Genomic DNA, 16361 nt, shown 5'->3' with positions numbered 1-16361 from the left:
ATGCTTTAGATCACAGAGATAGTGTAGCTTTCAACAAAAGTCACTAAGATGTGGTCATTGCACAATGAACATGTACAATTTGGGTCACACGCACAAAAAACATTCACATGCACGTTTGTAGAAAGTTGCAATGGAGAAACAGACATTGTAGGTAACATTATAAATTAGGTGCTTACTGTCTCACTCCACAGAAGATTTGATTCTTCTTCTTTTTTTCTCATATGGCATTGTATATCAGAATACAATAAGATTTTATGACAGAGTAATGAATCTACATTCTTGGAGAGTTTGACGTGAGATTTCTCTACAAAAAGAGGCCATCCATAGAAGGGAGGGCTGCACCATCTAAACACAGGTATGCATGCATCAGTTAAGACATTCGGTTCTCTGAGCCTCATCGTCTGCCATGTGCTCAGGAGTTCTAAATTATTCCAACGGCACTCCTTAGCCTTAGAAAGAGGAATCTCCGGCACTCCTTAGCCTTAGAAAGAGGAGTCTCCGGCACTCCCTAGCCTTAGAAAGAGGAGTCTCCACTTCCACGGGAGCATCAGCTCCCAGCAGTGGTCAGTGACGACAGTCTGAAAAGTTATTTACATATTTCTTTTTTCAGTAAAATTGTAAAATCCAGTAGAGAATTGTTCTCACTCAGTAGCAGATTGAAGCTGAAGCACCTCGTGTGATGACACCTTTACTATGTTTTAGGTGTATTATTTATGTGTTAATCTTGACAACAACCTATATATTGAATTGACTGATTTTTAAACTAGGAAATTGATGCAGAGAGAGATTATTTGATAAAATAATGGACATAAAGCAGCTAAGTGGTTGAACCTGGAAAAAACTCTGCAGCCTGCCTCCAAATTCAGGAATATTAAATTAATTACTACATAGTTGCCTGAAATGCCACAGTGGTAAATATGTTGTAATCAATCTATTTAAATACATAAAAAAGTAAATACCTAAAATGATTATTAATATTTATTTCTGTGAACTACCATCCATATGGAGTAAATGAAAACTAAAGCAATTGAGAAGAACTTACTTCAATTTTAAAATTAAAAAAGCATATCATTTTCCTTAAAGTATCCAAAACTTAGACAAAAGTTTAGATAAATTAAAGTGTTCTACACTCCTAAAAATTTTTTCATTACCAACTTCAAAAATATTTTCCTCCTATATGATTTAATAACATACACTTCATAATTTGCATTGCTTTTTTATTTAGTCCTGGACAAAGCTAAGACTCATCTTTAGATTGATAGTCTCAACAGGGTAGAGTTGATTCATGGAGGAGGCATAGGCATCTTATCATAAGTTGAGGTCTTGAAAATGAATAGAAAATAAAAATAAAATACTGTAAAAGTGACCACAGGGAATGATAAGATTGATGACATGGAAGCTTGTGGCTATGTTAACACAATACTTGATTGAGCAGACATAGCATATACACACACACACACACACACACACACACACACACACATACACACACACATATTGGCCAGGCTGGTCTTGAACTCCTGACCTCAGGAGATCTGCCCACCATGGCCTCCCAAAGTGCTGGAATTACAGGCATAAGCCACCATGCCTGCCCCAGACATAGCAATATTTTAACACTTAACAAAGGACTATCAATAAATGTGTATTCACAGAGAGGAGAAATCTGACTTGAAAACACTTGGGGGAGGATTTGTAAAAACTGAATGACCATCTTATTCTGCAAGTTTGCCTAAGTGGAATTTCTTGTGATGGAGGTTAGTTTCATAGAATTTGGATGTGACTATGCTAAAAATATAAACTTGTCTTTAACTTCTACACATCCTAGTATGTGATTTAATTTTATTTTTGTATTTTCCTATAACTCTTCCCATAGCCTGCTTCACTTCCATGTTCTTCAGGCTGTAAATGAAAGGATTCAGCATAGGGTTGATGACCACATAGAACAAGGAGATCAGTTTGTCTCCCTCTGCTGAGTAAAGAGACTTGGGCCTCATGTATCTGATTAATCCTGTTCCATAATATATGGTCACCACAGTCAAATGGGAAGTGCAGGTTGAAAAGGCTTTTTTCCTGCCCTCAACTGAGTCTATTCTCATCACAGCCACCAGGATGCGCAGGTAGGAGAGAATAATGAGGAGGAAGGGGAGTAACACTGTTCCAGCCCCTCCTGCAAACATCATGGCCTCCTGCAGGGATGTATCTGCACAGAACATGTGAAGAAGGATGGGCAGTTCACAGAAAATATAGTCAACAACATAAGGACCACAGAGTGGGAGGATTGTGAAGAACAGAGGAACCACTGAAGCAAAAAAGCCTGTGGTCCAGGCTCCCAGAGCCAGTGCCACACACACAGACGTGTTCATGATGAGCAGATATCTCAGTGGGAAACAAATGGCCACATAGCGGTCCAGTGCCATCACTGCAAGAAGAAAGCACTCAGTCACCTCCAGGAATAAGGTGATGTAGGTCTGAGCGAGGCAGAAGTTGTAAGAGATGACTTTCCTGGTTGCAAGGAAGTTATAGAGCATCTTGGGGACCACGATTGTGCTAAAAAATATGTTGAGAAAGGCCAGGTGACAAAGGAAGATATACATGGGTGTCTGGAGAGAGGAATGCAGAACTACCAAAGTGATGACAGCTGTGTTTCCAAAACAATTTGCTAAGTAGGCCAGAGAGAACAGGAAGAAGAGGGGTGTCTCACTTTGGGGATGATTGGAAAATCCCACAAGGACCAGCTCAGTGACGGTGCTGGAATTCTTATGTCCCATTTTGGCCAGCGAAATATGCCTGTTCAAATGGGAGCGAGGAGAAAATAAAAATGGTCTTATATGAAAATTCTGAGGTCAAATCAATTCTCTTTCACAGCAACTTTAATGCTGATGATAAATGTATCTTAAATTGGAATAAAAATTATTTGTGAAATTTCAGTGGACATGAAGAACAACTTCAAATCATAGTTCTCATCATATGGTTACTTATTTTTGATAAATTACAAAAGAACTTTTTGTTTAAAGGTGAAAATTTCACCCTTATATCGCATGTACTACAGAGCACTCCTCTGTATTTGGCTAATCAAATGCTATTATCCATTTCTTTAAAAAGAGCTACAGGTCCTATCAAAGAAAATGACTTTTCTAACATCATGAGCAGAAAATGTGCAGGTTGAAAATCATTCCGTTCTTCTCCTACTACATTAAAAGTCAGAAATGATACTAGTTTCCATTTAGTGAGAAAAGGGGTTGATTTTTTTTTCCTTTCTGATTCCTAAGGAGTATAAATTATCATCTCGTATCGGAATAATACACCTAATTTAATTGCTTAGACTATTTTAACTCCCTCAATATTAGTAAAAATAATATGGTTAATCCTCTAAACGTTTGAGAGTCCAAATGTCTAGTAGTGGTCTTAGAGAAGATAACATATTGGTCCCAAAACCAAGCTTTTTGACCATTTTAAGCACAGTGTGAAACTGCTTTTATGGGCTTATGACTCATACATGTACATCTACAGCGATACGCTTCCTGTACTCCACAAAATCTGAGTGAAACATACCAGCCTGTGCTGAAATGGAAGATGTGGGTTAGTTGTACAAAGTGCAGACTGTCTTACACAACACACATTATCAAATGTCAGCTGCGACGAACAAAACGACACAACATTAAGCAAAAACAAAACAAAACCGATGCTTAGGAGAACATTTTTAGACACAGGGGAATATAACATGTAAAACACAGAGCCTGGGGGTCACATAGACTCAGTGAAACTCCCTGTACCCTACACCTTTCCTTTCTCCACGCTTTCACATTTCCAGTGCTTTCTCTTTTTTCTGCTTTAAAATTTCCTGTCTGGGGGTCACTTTCTTATTGGCATCTATGTAAAGGATTCTTCTAGATCTTGCTCTGACTCTCTACTTAGCTTTCTCTCCTGTCTGCCCAGACGGAACTACTGAGCCAGCAGGCCGCATGACACAGCAACAAGGTAGTGGGGGTGGAGAGAGAGAAACAGAAAGAGAGTGGGAGACACACAGAGAGAAACAGAAAGACAGAGAGAGAGAGTGTGTGTGAATCTCAGTTCTGCGACAGGGAAGGGAGTGAGTTTAGGGAGAGGAGAGCAGCTGACATACTTGCCCAGTCTTTGGATGTAGGAAACCTGTTCATCCACAGTCAGTGCTGGCACCTGATAAGTGAATTTTCCTGGAAAGGGTGAAACTATCAAATCTTCACCTCTAAAGGAGACACATGGGAAGCACAGCTGCTGGTCAGCCCCTGGAGCTCATCATCTTTTCTTGGCAGTGTGCTCCTCAGCTCCATGGAAGTTCTGTTAAGAAGAATGAGACAGCTATAGCTATTAACATGCACAACCTGTTCCCTGATTTTACATGATTAATTTTAGTATAGAAGTTGTCCACATTCTCTTTATGCTTTTCCTTATTTATCCCAACTTTATATTACATTTAGGGGATTGAAATGGAGGGTAAAATTATTTTCCAGTCATTATAAATCGAGAGTAGAGGCTTCAGTGAGTTGAGTAAAGTCTATTAGCAGAGGCAAAATTTTGAGTTGATCCCAAAGGGAACCAGTTAACTTCACGCAAAAAAAAAGAAAAACAATTTATGTTCCACTTACTGCTGATGGCAGATAGCTCATTAATGCAGTTTATAATTTACTATTTGGGGTGCTATCTGTTAACTCTATTGTTTCTCTGAAAGAAACAGCTCAATTTGGAAGTTCTAAAAGTAATGTGTTAAGAACATCATATTTTTATAAAACATACACATTTTCTTAGCTGGAAAGTTAAGTGTTTTTGGCTGGGTGCAGTGGCTGACACCTGTGATCCCAGCACTTTGGGAGGCCAGGGCAGGGAGATCACTTGAGCTCAGGAATTTGAAATTAGCCTGGGCAACATAGGAAGACCCCAGTCTCTACGAAAATACAAAAATTAGCTGGACACAAGCCTGTGGTCCCAGCTACTCAGGAGGCCAAGGTGGGAGGATTGTTGGAACCTGGGAAAGGGAGGTTACAGTGAGCTGAGATTGCACCACTGCACTCAATCTGAGAGACAGAGCGAGACTGTCTCACATACATACATACATACATATATACATCATACATACATACATACCAGCCTGAGCAACATAGCAAAAACTTGTCTCTACCAAAATTACAAAACTTAGCAGGACGTGGTGGCACGTGCCTGTAGCCCCAGCTTCTCTGGAGGGTGAGATGAGAGAATGGTTTGAGCCCTGGAGTGGAGGTTGCAGTGAACCAAGATCGTGCCACTGCACTCCAGCCTGGGCAACAGAGCCAGATGCCATCTCAAAAAATAAATAAATAAAATAAGAATAAACCACCAAGTACTAAGTGTTTAGTGGAACAGTCAGTCTCCTGGTCCCAGGCTTAGACTCCCTCGTTTCCTCTGTTTCCCTTTGGCAGTCAGCATCCAGCCCTCTGACGGGTGCTGTGTCTGGTTCTCTACACATGGATCAATATTGAGACACTTGTTCTCTATTCATGGATCAATAAGTGTAACATTGAGAGAGGCCGCCCCACACTCTACATTGCTTTCTAAATTTGGGTAGTCTGACTCAGGGGAAATGCCACCATGTATTGGTCTCTAGTTTAAAGCATCTACTCTATCACGTACATCATCCAAGCATCACTGCAGGATGTGCCCCAGCCTTCAGCTCGCCATTCCCCCTTTCTGCCACGCTGCCTGCTACCGGATGATGGGGCAGTGCTGGTGAATTCCATGGTGTGAGCCCATCACCATGTTTTCAACTACATAAAATTAGTTCCTCTGCCAAAAGGCAATCTGTGGTCTGCCACAAAGGTAGATATGGAACTTCAGTGAGCATGCAAATGATGGCAGTGATAGCCTGACTCATGAGGAACAATCGCTGATCTTTCTGTGGCGAGCTGGTACAGCCAGGGAACTATGCCACTTCAGCGGCTCTTCTTCAGACTTGGCTCTTGGTTGGTTGACTATGCAAGTGGTAATAGAAAGAAAAGCTATTTTTATTTTGAATCCAGGCATGGGTATTATCATTGCCCCATAGCTACTATTCAATGTGCTTGTTGAACAAATGCAATGCAATCTAAGTAGCTCAGTCCCAGTGGATAAAACGTGACATAAATAGACCTGGAGGCTGGGTGTGGTGGCTCACACCTGTAATCCCAGCACACTGGGAGGCCAGGACAGGAGGATCCCGTGAGGCCAAGAGCTTGAGACCAGCCTGGTCAAAATACCATGACCCTGTCTCAAAACAAAACAAAACAAAATGTTAATGTCTGGGGAGGAAAGCTTAAAAAAAAGAAAAAAAAAGTCAGCTGGGCACAGTGGCTCACATCTGTAATCCCAGCACTTTGGGAGGCCAAGGCAGGCAGATCACCTGAAGTCAAGAGTTTGAGATCAGCCTGACCAGCATGGTGAAATCCCATCTCTACTAAAAATACAAAATTAGCCAGGCATGGTGGCAGGTGCCCATAATCCCAGCTACTTGGGAGGCTGAGGCAAGAGAATCGCTTAAACCCAGGAGGTGGAGGTTGCGGTGAGCCAAGATCGCATCATTGCACTCCAGTGGAGGAGACAGAGAGAGATTCTGTCTCAAACATGAAAAGAAAAAGAAAAGAAAAGAAACAATCATCACAGACATTAAGAATTAGAGTTAACTAAAAAAAAAAAACTGTCCCTTTTGTTTATAATGAAGTTTGCATTTTTAATTTTTAGCACTGGAATTACATTAAATAGCATCATAAGACACCAAAAGCAAGCCTATAGAATTCCATTTAACTAGCAGAAATTTATAATGGTATTAATGCGGTTTTCTTATTGACAGGGAAATTCGGTACATGGTTTTTCTACTAATTGGTTGAGGGTGAGATGAAGGATGCCCCATGTTGTTCCAAGGTCTTAGATCCTTCCTCCAACACCATCAACATAGTTCATTAGATACATCTGTTATCCTACTGTAACCGTTAACAGTATATACCCTTTCATTTTCCAGAGTATCTCAGAAGGAAAATGATGCTATGTTAACCTTACCCATGAGCCACTTCCTGATAATAGTTACATGATTCTAGGCAGGCACCAGGTCAAGGTGAGCAATGTCTCTGCTGGGTGCAGGGATCTTCCACAGGGAGAGTCAGCTGACCTAAGCCAGTCACATCAGATTCCTTCCCTCTACTTTTTAAAACAAAGCTTAGAGTCAGTCAATTTCTCTTTGATGGCAGCATTCATTTGTGACGTATTAATATCAAATCTATGGCTGGAAGTATTTCCCCCTCAAAGGATGGAAAACTCTTTTACTTCAGAGAGAACACAGCCAACGAGCAGAGAGAAGTAGACGTTAGTGATCCCAGGGAAAGGCCTGGAGCCCTTTGAGTGTTAGTCAGCCTGGACGCCTGTATTTTGCTTGATGAAACTCTCACAGAATTCTCAGCCCTCAAAATTCTCCCTGAGTGCCCTACTCCTAAGGATTGAGTTTTTGCCAGTTGTGACCAAACCATTCAAAATTTGATCCCTAAAATCAATGTACTGCAAGTGATAGACCCAAAACTATGGAACTACCAAGATTATGCCGTAAGACAGTGAAGATTTATTGCAGACTGAACAACTGGCCACATTTATAATGCAGGTGTACCACAGTTGGCTAAGTTATCATCTGTTGTTTCTTGTTCGTCTTTCTTATTGACAGGGAAATTTGACAGGGAAATGTTGTATCATCATGTTGTTTCTTTATATATTTTCAGTGAATCTGGAAATTTTAGGAATGTTGTTAGGAACGTTTTAGTACATTGTAGTGTTTTGAGTAAGTATTGTACCCTTCAGTCCTACAGTGACAGAATGAGAGCAAGTAAGTGAGAAAGAGGAGGAAATCGTGTCACATATTACTACATAGAGGAAGCTCAAAAACTTTATACTAAACAAAATAAGCCAGCTACAACACAAAAGGCCAAATACTGTGTAATTCCCTTTACATGAAGTATCTAGAGTAGTCAAGATCACAGAAATAGGAAGTGGAAAGGTGGTTACCAAGTTCTGAGGGGATGAGAGTCAGGAAATTGGTGTTTGATGGGTACAGAGTTTCAGTGTTGCAAGATGAAAACTTTCCAGAGATCTGTTGTTCAACGATACAAATATACTTAACATTACTGTACTGTACTCTTAAAAATGGTTCAGATGGTTAATTTAATGCTACATCATTTTCCTACCATAATAAAAGTATGCCATCAAAAAGACAATCCATGATAAATGGGATAAAATATTTGAAAATTATATGTGTAACATATTTATTAATGATATAAATTATATTTATAATAATATAATTTATATATTATCATCTACATAATGTCATGTCACAAAATTATATTATAATGTCACATACATTTTTAAAAGATTAAAACATTCTGAAACTATTATTGTATATTAGTGAATAGCAGACTTATATGAAATAGAAATACTTTTAAACAGTTTTGCTGGCTCATTTTAATTTTTTTAGCAACATAGTTGTTGCTACGTTGCCCAGGCTACAGTGCAAAGTGGCTTTTCACAGGAGTGATCATGGCGCACTATAGCCTAAACCCCTGAATTCAAGTGAGCTCAAGGCCTCAGCCTCTTAAGTAGCTGGCATTACAGACACTCACCATCATTCCTGGTATGAAAATATTTTTAAATGAGTTAAATTGTATGGAACTGACTCAGGAAGAAATGTAAAACCCAAATTATCCTACAATACTATAGAAACTGAATCAGGGATGAGAAAATATTTCCATAAAGAAAATATCCAGCATACAGAAGAGAATAATAGACATTGGAGACTCCAAAAGTGGGGAAGTTGGTGTGGAAGAGGGGATTGGAAAGTTACCTATTGGGTATAGCGTTCATTATTTGAGTGATAGGTAAGTTATAAAAACTCAGACTTTACTACTATGCAATATATCAGTGTAACAAAACCGCACTTGCATGCTCTAAATCAATTTTTTTAAAAAAGAACAAAAAATCCAGCATGAGTACTTGCAAAGGTGAATTGTACTCAATATTTAAGCAATATATGTGTTTTTAACGCATGCAAAGTCTTCAGGGGAAAGTAGAAATATGATTTAACATATTTTAGATATTTAGATGTAGCTTCACACCAAAACCACACAATGGCATTAGAAGAAAAAGAGTGACAAGCCAATCCTTACAGGAGACATAGGTTTCAGTATAACAAATAAAACAGTACATCAATAAACAATCATGACCACATTCGAATTACTCCAGTAGTGCAAATTTGCATCAATGTAATGAAACCTATTATAACAGATCAACACAATAACACATGATAAAATGCTAAAATTATCTCACTATAGAAAAATATTCAACAAAGTACCATTCAAGAAAAAAGTCACCCCTGGACACTAGGGTGAAATAAATTTTCTCTTCCATCTAGTTAATAGATCAATATTAATTACATTGAAATAAAATAAGATGGCTAAGAAGAATTTCTTCTATTATGATTTAGTAGACTTGGGTTATTGTTGTCAATAATTATAATAATTTATGAATATCGATTTTAGATATTAAGAGAAGTTAGAAAGTTAGTGAGAATCCTTGAGATAAATACATGAAGCCAAGCAAGTTCATATACCACTATCAAGTTTGAGATATGTTTTTCAATATCCCATTTGATAATGCATCAAAAATAATATTATTTGTTGGCAGAATATATAAACATGTGAAAAATATAATGAACAATGAACAAACATAATTAAATAGGATTATATACTGTGTTCATGAATAGAATTTTTCAATGTCATAAAGCTATTATCAGTTATCCAAAATTTGCACGAAACTACCAGTCAATGATATTGATGAGGTTTATGAGGCCAAGAAGCAAATATTATGTGTCTGTAGAATATTAATTGGCCAGACAAGCAAGATATTTGTAAAGAAAAAAAAGTGTGACTACTTTTTTTTGAAATTCTTTTTAATTGTAGTAAGCCAAATCATGATTGTAAGTTACATGTACTGGGATAATAAAATAGATAAAAGGAATAAATCAAGAAATAAGCATTGCATTAAATTTAATGACTTCTTAAACTTATCAGAATTCATCAGAAGAATTAATAATTTTATTGAAAGAATTTTGAAAAAGCGTGACACAAAACTGTAAGAAGATATTTGTCATGTATACATCTCGCAAACAAACCTATATCCAGCATATATAAAGTATATGTTTAAAAAAGTGGAAAAGACTGTCAATCCAGCCAAAATGGGCAAATGGTTTAAACAATCACTTCACAAAAGAGGACACCCAAATGATTAATTCAAAATATAAAATTTGATCACCTGTGTCAGGGAAATGCTAATCATGATTCTGTAGTGGGCAACAGCACTCACATCTCATAGCTGGTCTACTAAGTCCGGTAAGTTAATACGAGCACCCCCATCTTACTTGTTAATTCTTCCTTCGTGGATAAGTCAGGATAAAGACATCTTATTAATATATCATATCCAAGAAGAAAAGCAGGTACCAACTATCTAACTATGTTTGAGAACATTGAGTCCTAGCTTGAGACTCAAAGATTCCATCTTTTTAGAATCTCACTTGCTCAGTGGAAGCTGAAATTTCACTCTCTCTCTCTGTTTTTCTTTTTTTCTTCTCTTGTATTTCTTTGAATTGGTTTCAGTACACGAAAGCATTAAGCATTATATGTCTATGATGGCAGAAGCACATATTTTTATATTCAAGGTAATTGGAAGCTTTTAATCTCTAAAATGCTGTGCGAGGAATGAGAGTTACTAGACTTTGAACCCTTAAAAAGATAAAGAAATCCGTAAGGAGTGGGAACATACAGATGTTAATAAACTATGACAGAGGTGCCACCCCTTCTGAGAAGCCACCTTGACCCCTGTTCTCAATACTTGAACACAGTTTGAATTTGCATGGTACTATACATATAAACTTATCCTATGTCAGCACTAATAACACTACATTTCTAACAATGATTTACTATACTTGAGCTTTCTGAGGAAAAAAGTTTATTCAGTTTTGTATCGCAACAGTTTAGGGCTTAGAAAATTATATTTGCTCAAACAATTAAATAAGTTCATTCATTAATTGTTACTTTTTTTTAGAGTTTCCACGTTTTTCATTCCTCTACTAAAAGTGAAATTTTCATAATTAAAATATTGTGTCTGCATCCAGGCAGTTAAGACCTTGATGCATTAATGTTTCAACGTACGTTTATTACTCTGATTTTACTGTGATGAGTTCCAAGTGTAAATCTTGAGATGTTGTGTTTATGAAAGTAAATTCTCCAACCGTACTGTGATATTCTTAAAGTGAAATATGAGTTTTATTCATTCGTGCTTCTCCTCAAATAGCGTGTCCAGAAGATGCTTAATAAGTTAATATTGGATAAAAGCAGAAAGATGTCATGATATTTATTTCTGTATTTGCTTCTACAGATTTTCCTTTCCATCATGCCTAGGATTACAGACATAAGCCACCGTTCTCAGCCCAACAACTGTATTTATAACAGCCAAAAACTAGAAACAGCTCAAATGTTTATGAACAAGTAAATCAATAAACAAATTGTAGTATATTCTCACAATGGAATATTTTCCAGTAATAAACATGACAAACAATTGAGGTATGAAACAAGTTGTATAAATCTCAGACTAATTATGCTGAGTAAAATAAGCTACACCCCTTCCAAGTCTAATTCCCCCCCCCCAAGATTACATGGCTTATGATTCAATTTAGGTGAAATGTGCACTAATCTATAGTGGTAGAAAACAGATCAGTTATTTCCTGGGAGGAGGGTCGTTTCATGGCTGAAGTGAGGGAAGCATTAGGAAAGAACTAAGGAACCATTTGGTGTGACTTGGCATAATAATATGTTCATTATCTTGATTGTGGGAATGGTCGCACCAGTGTTTACATAAGTCAAAACATAACAAATTATACACTTTATGTGAATTTCTTGTGTGTCAATTATACATCCATAAAAGCTATTTAAAATAGAATTTAATAATATTTTTCTAATTTATTTATTTTTAACATGAAAAATACTAATTACTAATTTATATATTTCTAAATGTTTTAGGTAAAATATTAAAGCATTTTATTTTTCTTTTCCTTTGTGTAGGATCCATATTTGTACTTGGTAAGCTACATCCAAGATAAGCATTTTATTTATTTTCTAAATAAACTATGCAATTTTTACATAATTGTTTTCTGATGGAGTCGGACCAAGATGCTATGTAATATGTGAGACAAAAAAGCCATGTATACCCGTCTATTCAGTCACCTCTTCCGCCAGTCTGCATTTTATTCCTCATAAGCCTTGATTTTGTTTATCGTTAAACATATAAAGACAATTAAAATACCCCTGGTCTTCTGGATCACAGACTTCAAGAAAGAAAGTAAGAAGCCCTGGAATGCCATATTCCAAGACATAATCTCCACGGGCAGCAGAGCTTTGGGGTGAGGTCCGGGGTGACTAAGGAGGTCCATGGAGATCACACAGACAGCTTCCGCATGCTCCGTCTCACAGCCCGCTTGACCTCTTTGTTCCTCAGGCTGTAGATCAGGGGGTTCAGCATGGGGATGACGACAGTGTAGAATACGGACACTATTTTACTTTGCTCCATGAAGATGATGGCGCTGGGTTGTGCATACATGAAGAAAACGGTACCAAAAAACAAGCACACACCTGTCAGGTGGGAGGTGCACGTGGAGAAGGCTTTCTGGCGTCCCTGCGTGGTCGGGATCCTCAGAATTGTTGAGATGATGCAAATGTATGAGACCAGGACAATCAAGAAGGTACTGACAATAATGGAGCCACATAAACCAAGAAGAACCAGTTGGTTTATAAACGTATCCGAACATGAGAGGGACAAGAGTGGGGGGACATCACAGAAAAAGTCGTTGATCTCATTGGACCCACAGAAAGGCAACCTGAAGGTCATGGTTGTTTGAGCAACGGCATTGACTACACCCCACAAGTAGGATCCTGATATGAACAACACACAGACCCGGTGAGACATGCTCACAGAGTACAGAAGAGGGTTGCAGATGGCGGTGAAGCGGTCATAGGCCATGGCAGCCAGGAGGAAAGCCTCCGCGGTACCGAAGAGAGACAGGAAAAAGAACTGAGCAGCACACCCGCCAAAGGAAACCGTGTGGTCCTCTTGCATGGAGTTCACCAGAGCCCTGGGTGCAATTGTGGAAGAATAGCAGATGTCCAACAATGAAAGGCTTTGCAGGAAGGCATACATTGGGGTATGGAGGTGTGCATCTACCCGGATAATTACAATCATGCCAAGGTTTCCCACCACAGCTATGCCATAGAGGATCAGAAAAATCAGAAATAGCATTGCCTGCATTCCGGGACCCCCTTGGAATCCAAGTAGAACAAACTCTGAGACATGTGTAAAATTCACCATTGTGTAACTGCAGAGAGAAAGAGAATGAGAGAGGGAGAGAGAGAGAGAGAAAGAGAAAAAGAGAGAGGGAGGGAGAGAGAAAGAGAAAAAGAGAGAGAGAGATGGGAGAGGAGGAGGAAGAAGAAGGAAAACACTTGTAAGCCAAGGCAAAATTTATTTAATGCAATAGTGTCTTGGTCTACTATGTTTTGTATTTCACGTAAAGAGAAAAGTTCAGCTGTAAGAGAAAGAAATGGGAAATAAATAATCATTTATGTAGAAATAGTCTGCATCTATAAATATGGCATCATATAATTCAACTCTAATCTCAAAATACTTAGGTGTTATGAGTAATTTTTTTTTTTTACTCCACATCATTAGCTCTTTTTTTTTTTTTTAATTTAAAGAGGTCTCAAAATCAGAGCAGAAAAACATGAGGACACCTGAGACTTAACTATTTAGTTTTTCTTTTTAAGAATTGTTAATCTGGCCTGAGGGAGATGCTGGCAAGTGGGGTTGATGATGTGTGTAAAATCAATTAACTAAGAATTTTTGGTCACATTTCTATCAGTTTCCTGGTACTACTAAAACACACTATCTTAGATTTAATGGCTTTAAGCAATAGGAATTATTTAATTTACAGTTCCAGAGGACAAAAGTGGAGAGTAAGTTTTAAAGACCTATAATGTGTTAGCATGCCCATGTTTCTTTTGCAGGCTCTAGAGAAGAATGTGTTTGCTTTCCTTTGCCAGCTTCTAAAGTCCACTTTTTTCAATGGTCCATGGCCCCTTTTTCTGCTTTTGAGACAGCAGCACAGCATCTTCTCTCCAACCTCTGCTTCTAGTCTTACATCTCCTGTACCCAACCATCCTACTTCCCTCTTAGAAGGAACTTAGTGATGACATTGAGACCTTCCAGATAAACCGGGATGGTATCTCATCTCAACATTTTTAATATTCACATCTGCAAATTTCCTTTTACCATGTAAGGTAATATATCCACAGGCTTCATAATTTACCAGATGGACATCTTGGAAGGGCACTTTTTATCCTACCATACTATCTCTTTGATATATTTTGAATAGATTTACGAAATTTTGGTTATATTATAAGGTGAAAGAAATCTATAGTGCTAGGTTTGCGATACAAATTAGACCTTTTTATTGTAACCACTGATGTGGCCTCTTTCTAAATCAGTGATTATCAACCTATTTTTATTTCTTTTTACCTGTAATAGCTCTCTCTCTCGTACATTCCATTATTTATTAAATATTATATACAAAACAGTAATATATTTAGGCAGTTTACCTTAGGACTACTTGAACTATAAGAAGTTGGAATTCCACTGTGGGGTGTGACTTGCATCTGTGGAACAGGAAGCATGGGATAGAGCAATGCATGTGTTTGTATGTGTGCATGTATATGTGTGTGTGTTTGCATGTGTGTGGTAAGTTGTCATTTGGAAATTTCCTGATAATGTTTCCTACTCTATACAAAATGGAAATGAACATACCCTGGGAAGATTCAAAGACAGAGTAAATGGACATTTTTATTCAGAATAAATGCAAAATGGAGATGAATTTGTTCTCTTTTCTTATGTACCATGGTTCATAAAATTTGTACCATTAATTCAATAACTCTCAATTAATTTACTTTCTCGGTGAGAAGGTATCAGAAACTTTTTTTAAAAATTCATTAGAACTTTCAATTCTCTAGATCTTTGCGATTTCATGAAGCTATAATCATACTTCTATGATTTTTTGACTTTCCTTGTGTTCTGATAACTTAGCCCAACTAAATATGGGAGCACATTGTTTCTATGTAAGCTCCAGGCTCCAAGAGAAGATTCTGCTGTTTACTTCACCAATCAAACTTGAGCAAATAGAATAACACTTGGCTGAGATTCAAGACTCAAATAAATGTATTGAGTGAATGAATAAATGATTCCTCAATGAATGGAATTGATTTCATGAGTGGAACTGATTTCACATGCTTTTCATAATGGGCAAAGTGTAACACTATTCCTTACTTTGAGTATTAGAGTTTATGTTGTTGGAAGTCTAGATTCCAAGATCTAAAGTAAAGTCTAAGTAGAAACAAACAAATCACAAAGCCATTCCATGTTTAAGGAGAAGCAAAGCAAGTAAGCAAGTCATTTTATGTTAAACAGTAGTTACAGTTTATGGTCATAAGTGCATGCTGCTGCACTTTTGAGATCCAATAAACATGGTGTAGATAGTATTATTTTATCTTAGAGGGAGGCAAATTTTAGAGTAGCATAAACCAAATGACTCCCAGAGAAACAATGCGTGTTCTCATTTCACCAAAGGCCATTCATTTTCCTAGAAAAGCCAGTGCAACAGAATCTCACAAAAGAAAGGAAGAATCAGCAACAACCACAGAAAAATTATGTACCTGATTTTTCCTTTTTTGTGAACACTGGAGGACTTAACATTCATTTAACCGATGGTCCCAGTTTTGGGTGCTTTTATATGAGTATTCATGGTTGCACTGTAATATTTGTGGCAATTAATTATTAACTAATATTACATTGGCAAAAACCACAATTACTTTTGCACCAATCTAATAAACTGATATAGAAAATAAAATAGCACAAATTTAATCCTGAGATAAAAAGCTAACATTTATTGGACAATTGCTATAGGCTAATCAAGCTAAAAAATTTAAATGATCTTTATTTTATTTAATGCTCACAGAAGCCCCAAGCCCCAAGCACATGCTAATATTAGTAAGTTCTTCAAGGGAAATTAAGAAATGTTACAGGTTTTCCCTCTAGAAAATAACCGAGTTTTTCTGCCTTACTCCAGGGCCTAATCTCTTGCCCTCTCGTTGACTTGCCATTGTTTTAATCCAAGCCCTCATGTCAAGATCAGTGTCTCTGGCAATGCTGTGTGCTAATGTGTTTCAGATTTTTTGCTGGATCATTAT

The 16361-nt window shown here is 37.5% G+C and overlaps 2 protein-coding genes across 2 annotated transcripts; both read right to left on the bottom strand.

The window, feature by feature from the left end:
- Positions 1-1805: 1805 nt before the first annotated feature.
- LOC112635940 (olfactory receptor 2A12-like) lies at positions 1806-2789 on the bottom strand. Its single transcript, XM_025404124.1, has one exon. It carries the CDS (start codon positions 2766-2768, stop codon positions 1806-1808), a length of 963 nt encoding a protein of 320 aa, XP_025259909.1. The 5' UTR covers positions 2769-2789.
- Positions 2790-12507: 9718 nt separating this feature from the next.
- Positions 12508-13434, bottom strand: LOC112619189 (olfactory receptor 1020-like). The gene has a single exon (XM_025377107.1). The coding sequence runs from the start codon at positions 13432-13434 to the stop codon at positions 12508-12510; it is 927 nt and encodes a 308-aa protein (XP_025232892.1).
- Between the last annotated feature and the right edge of the window lie 2927 nt (positions 13435-16361).

This window comes from Theropithecus gelada, chromosome 1, assembly GCF_003255815.1.
Source record: "Theropithecus gelada isolate Dixy chromosome 1, Tgel_1.0, whole genome shotgun sequence".
In the NCBI taxonomy this organism is placed as follows: domain Eukaryota; kingdom Metazoa; phylum Chordata; class Mammalia; order Primates; family Cercopithecidae; genus Theropithecus; species Theropithecus gelada.
The sequence above is the reverse complement of the archived record's forward strand: the minus strand, read 5'-3'. Positions and strand labels throughout refer to the sequence as shown.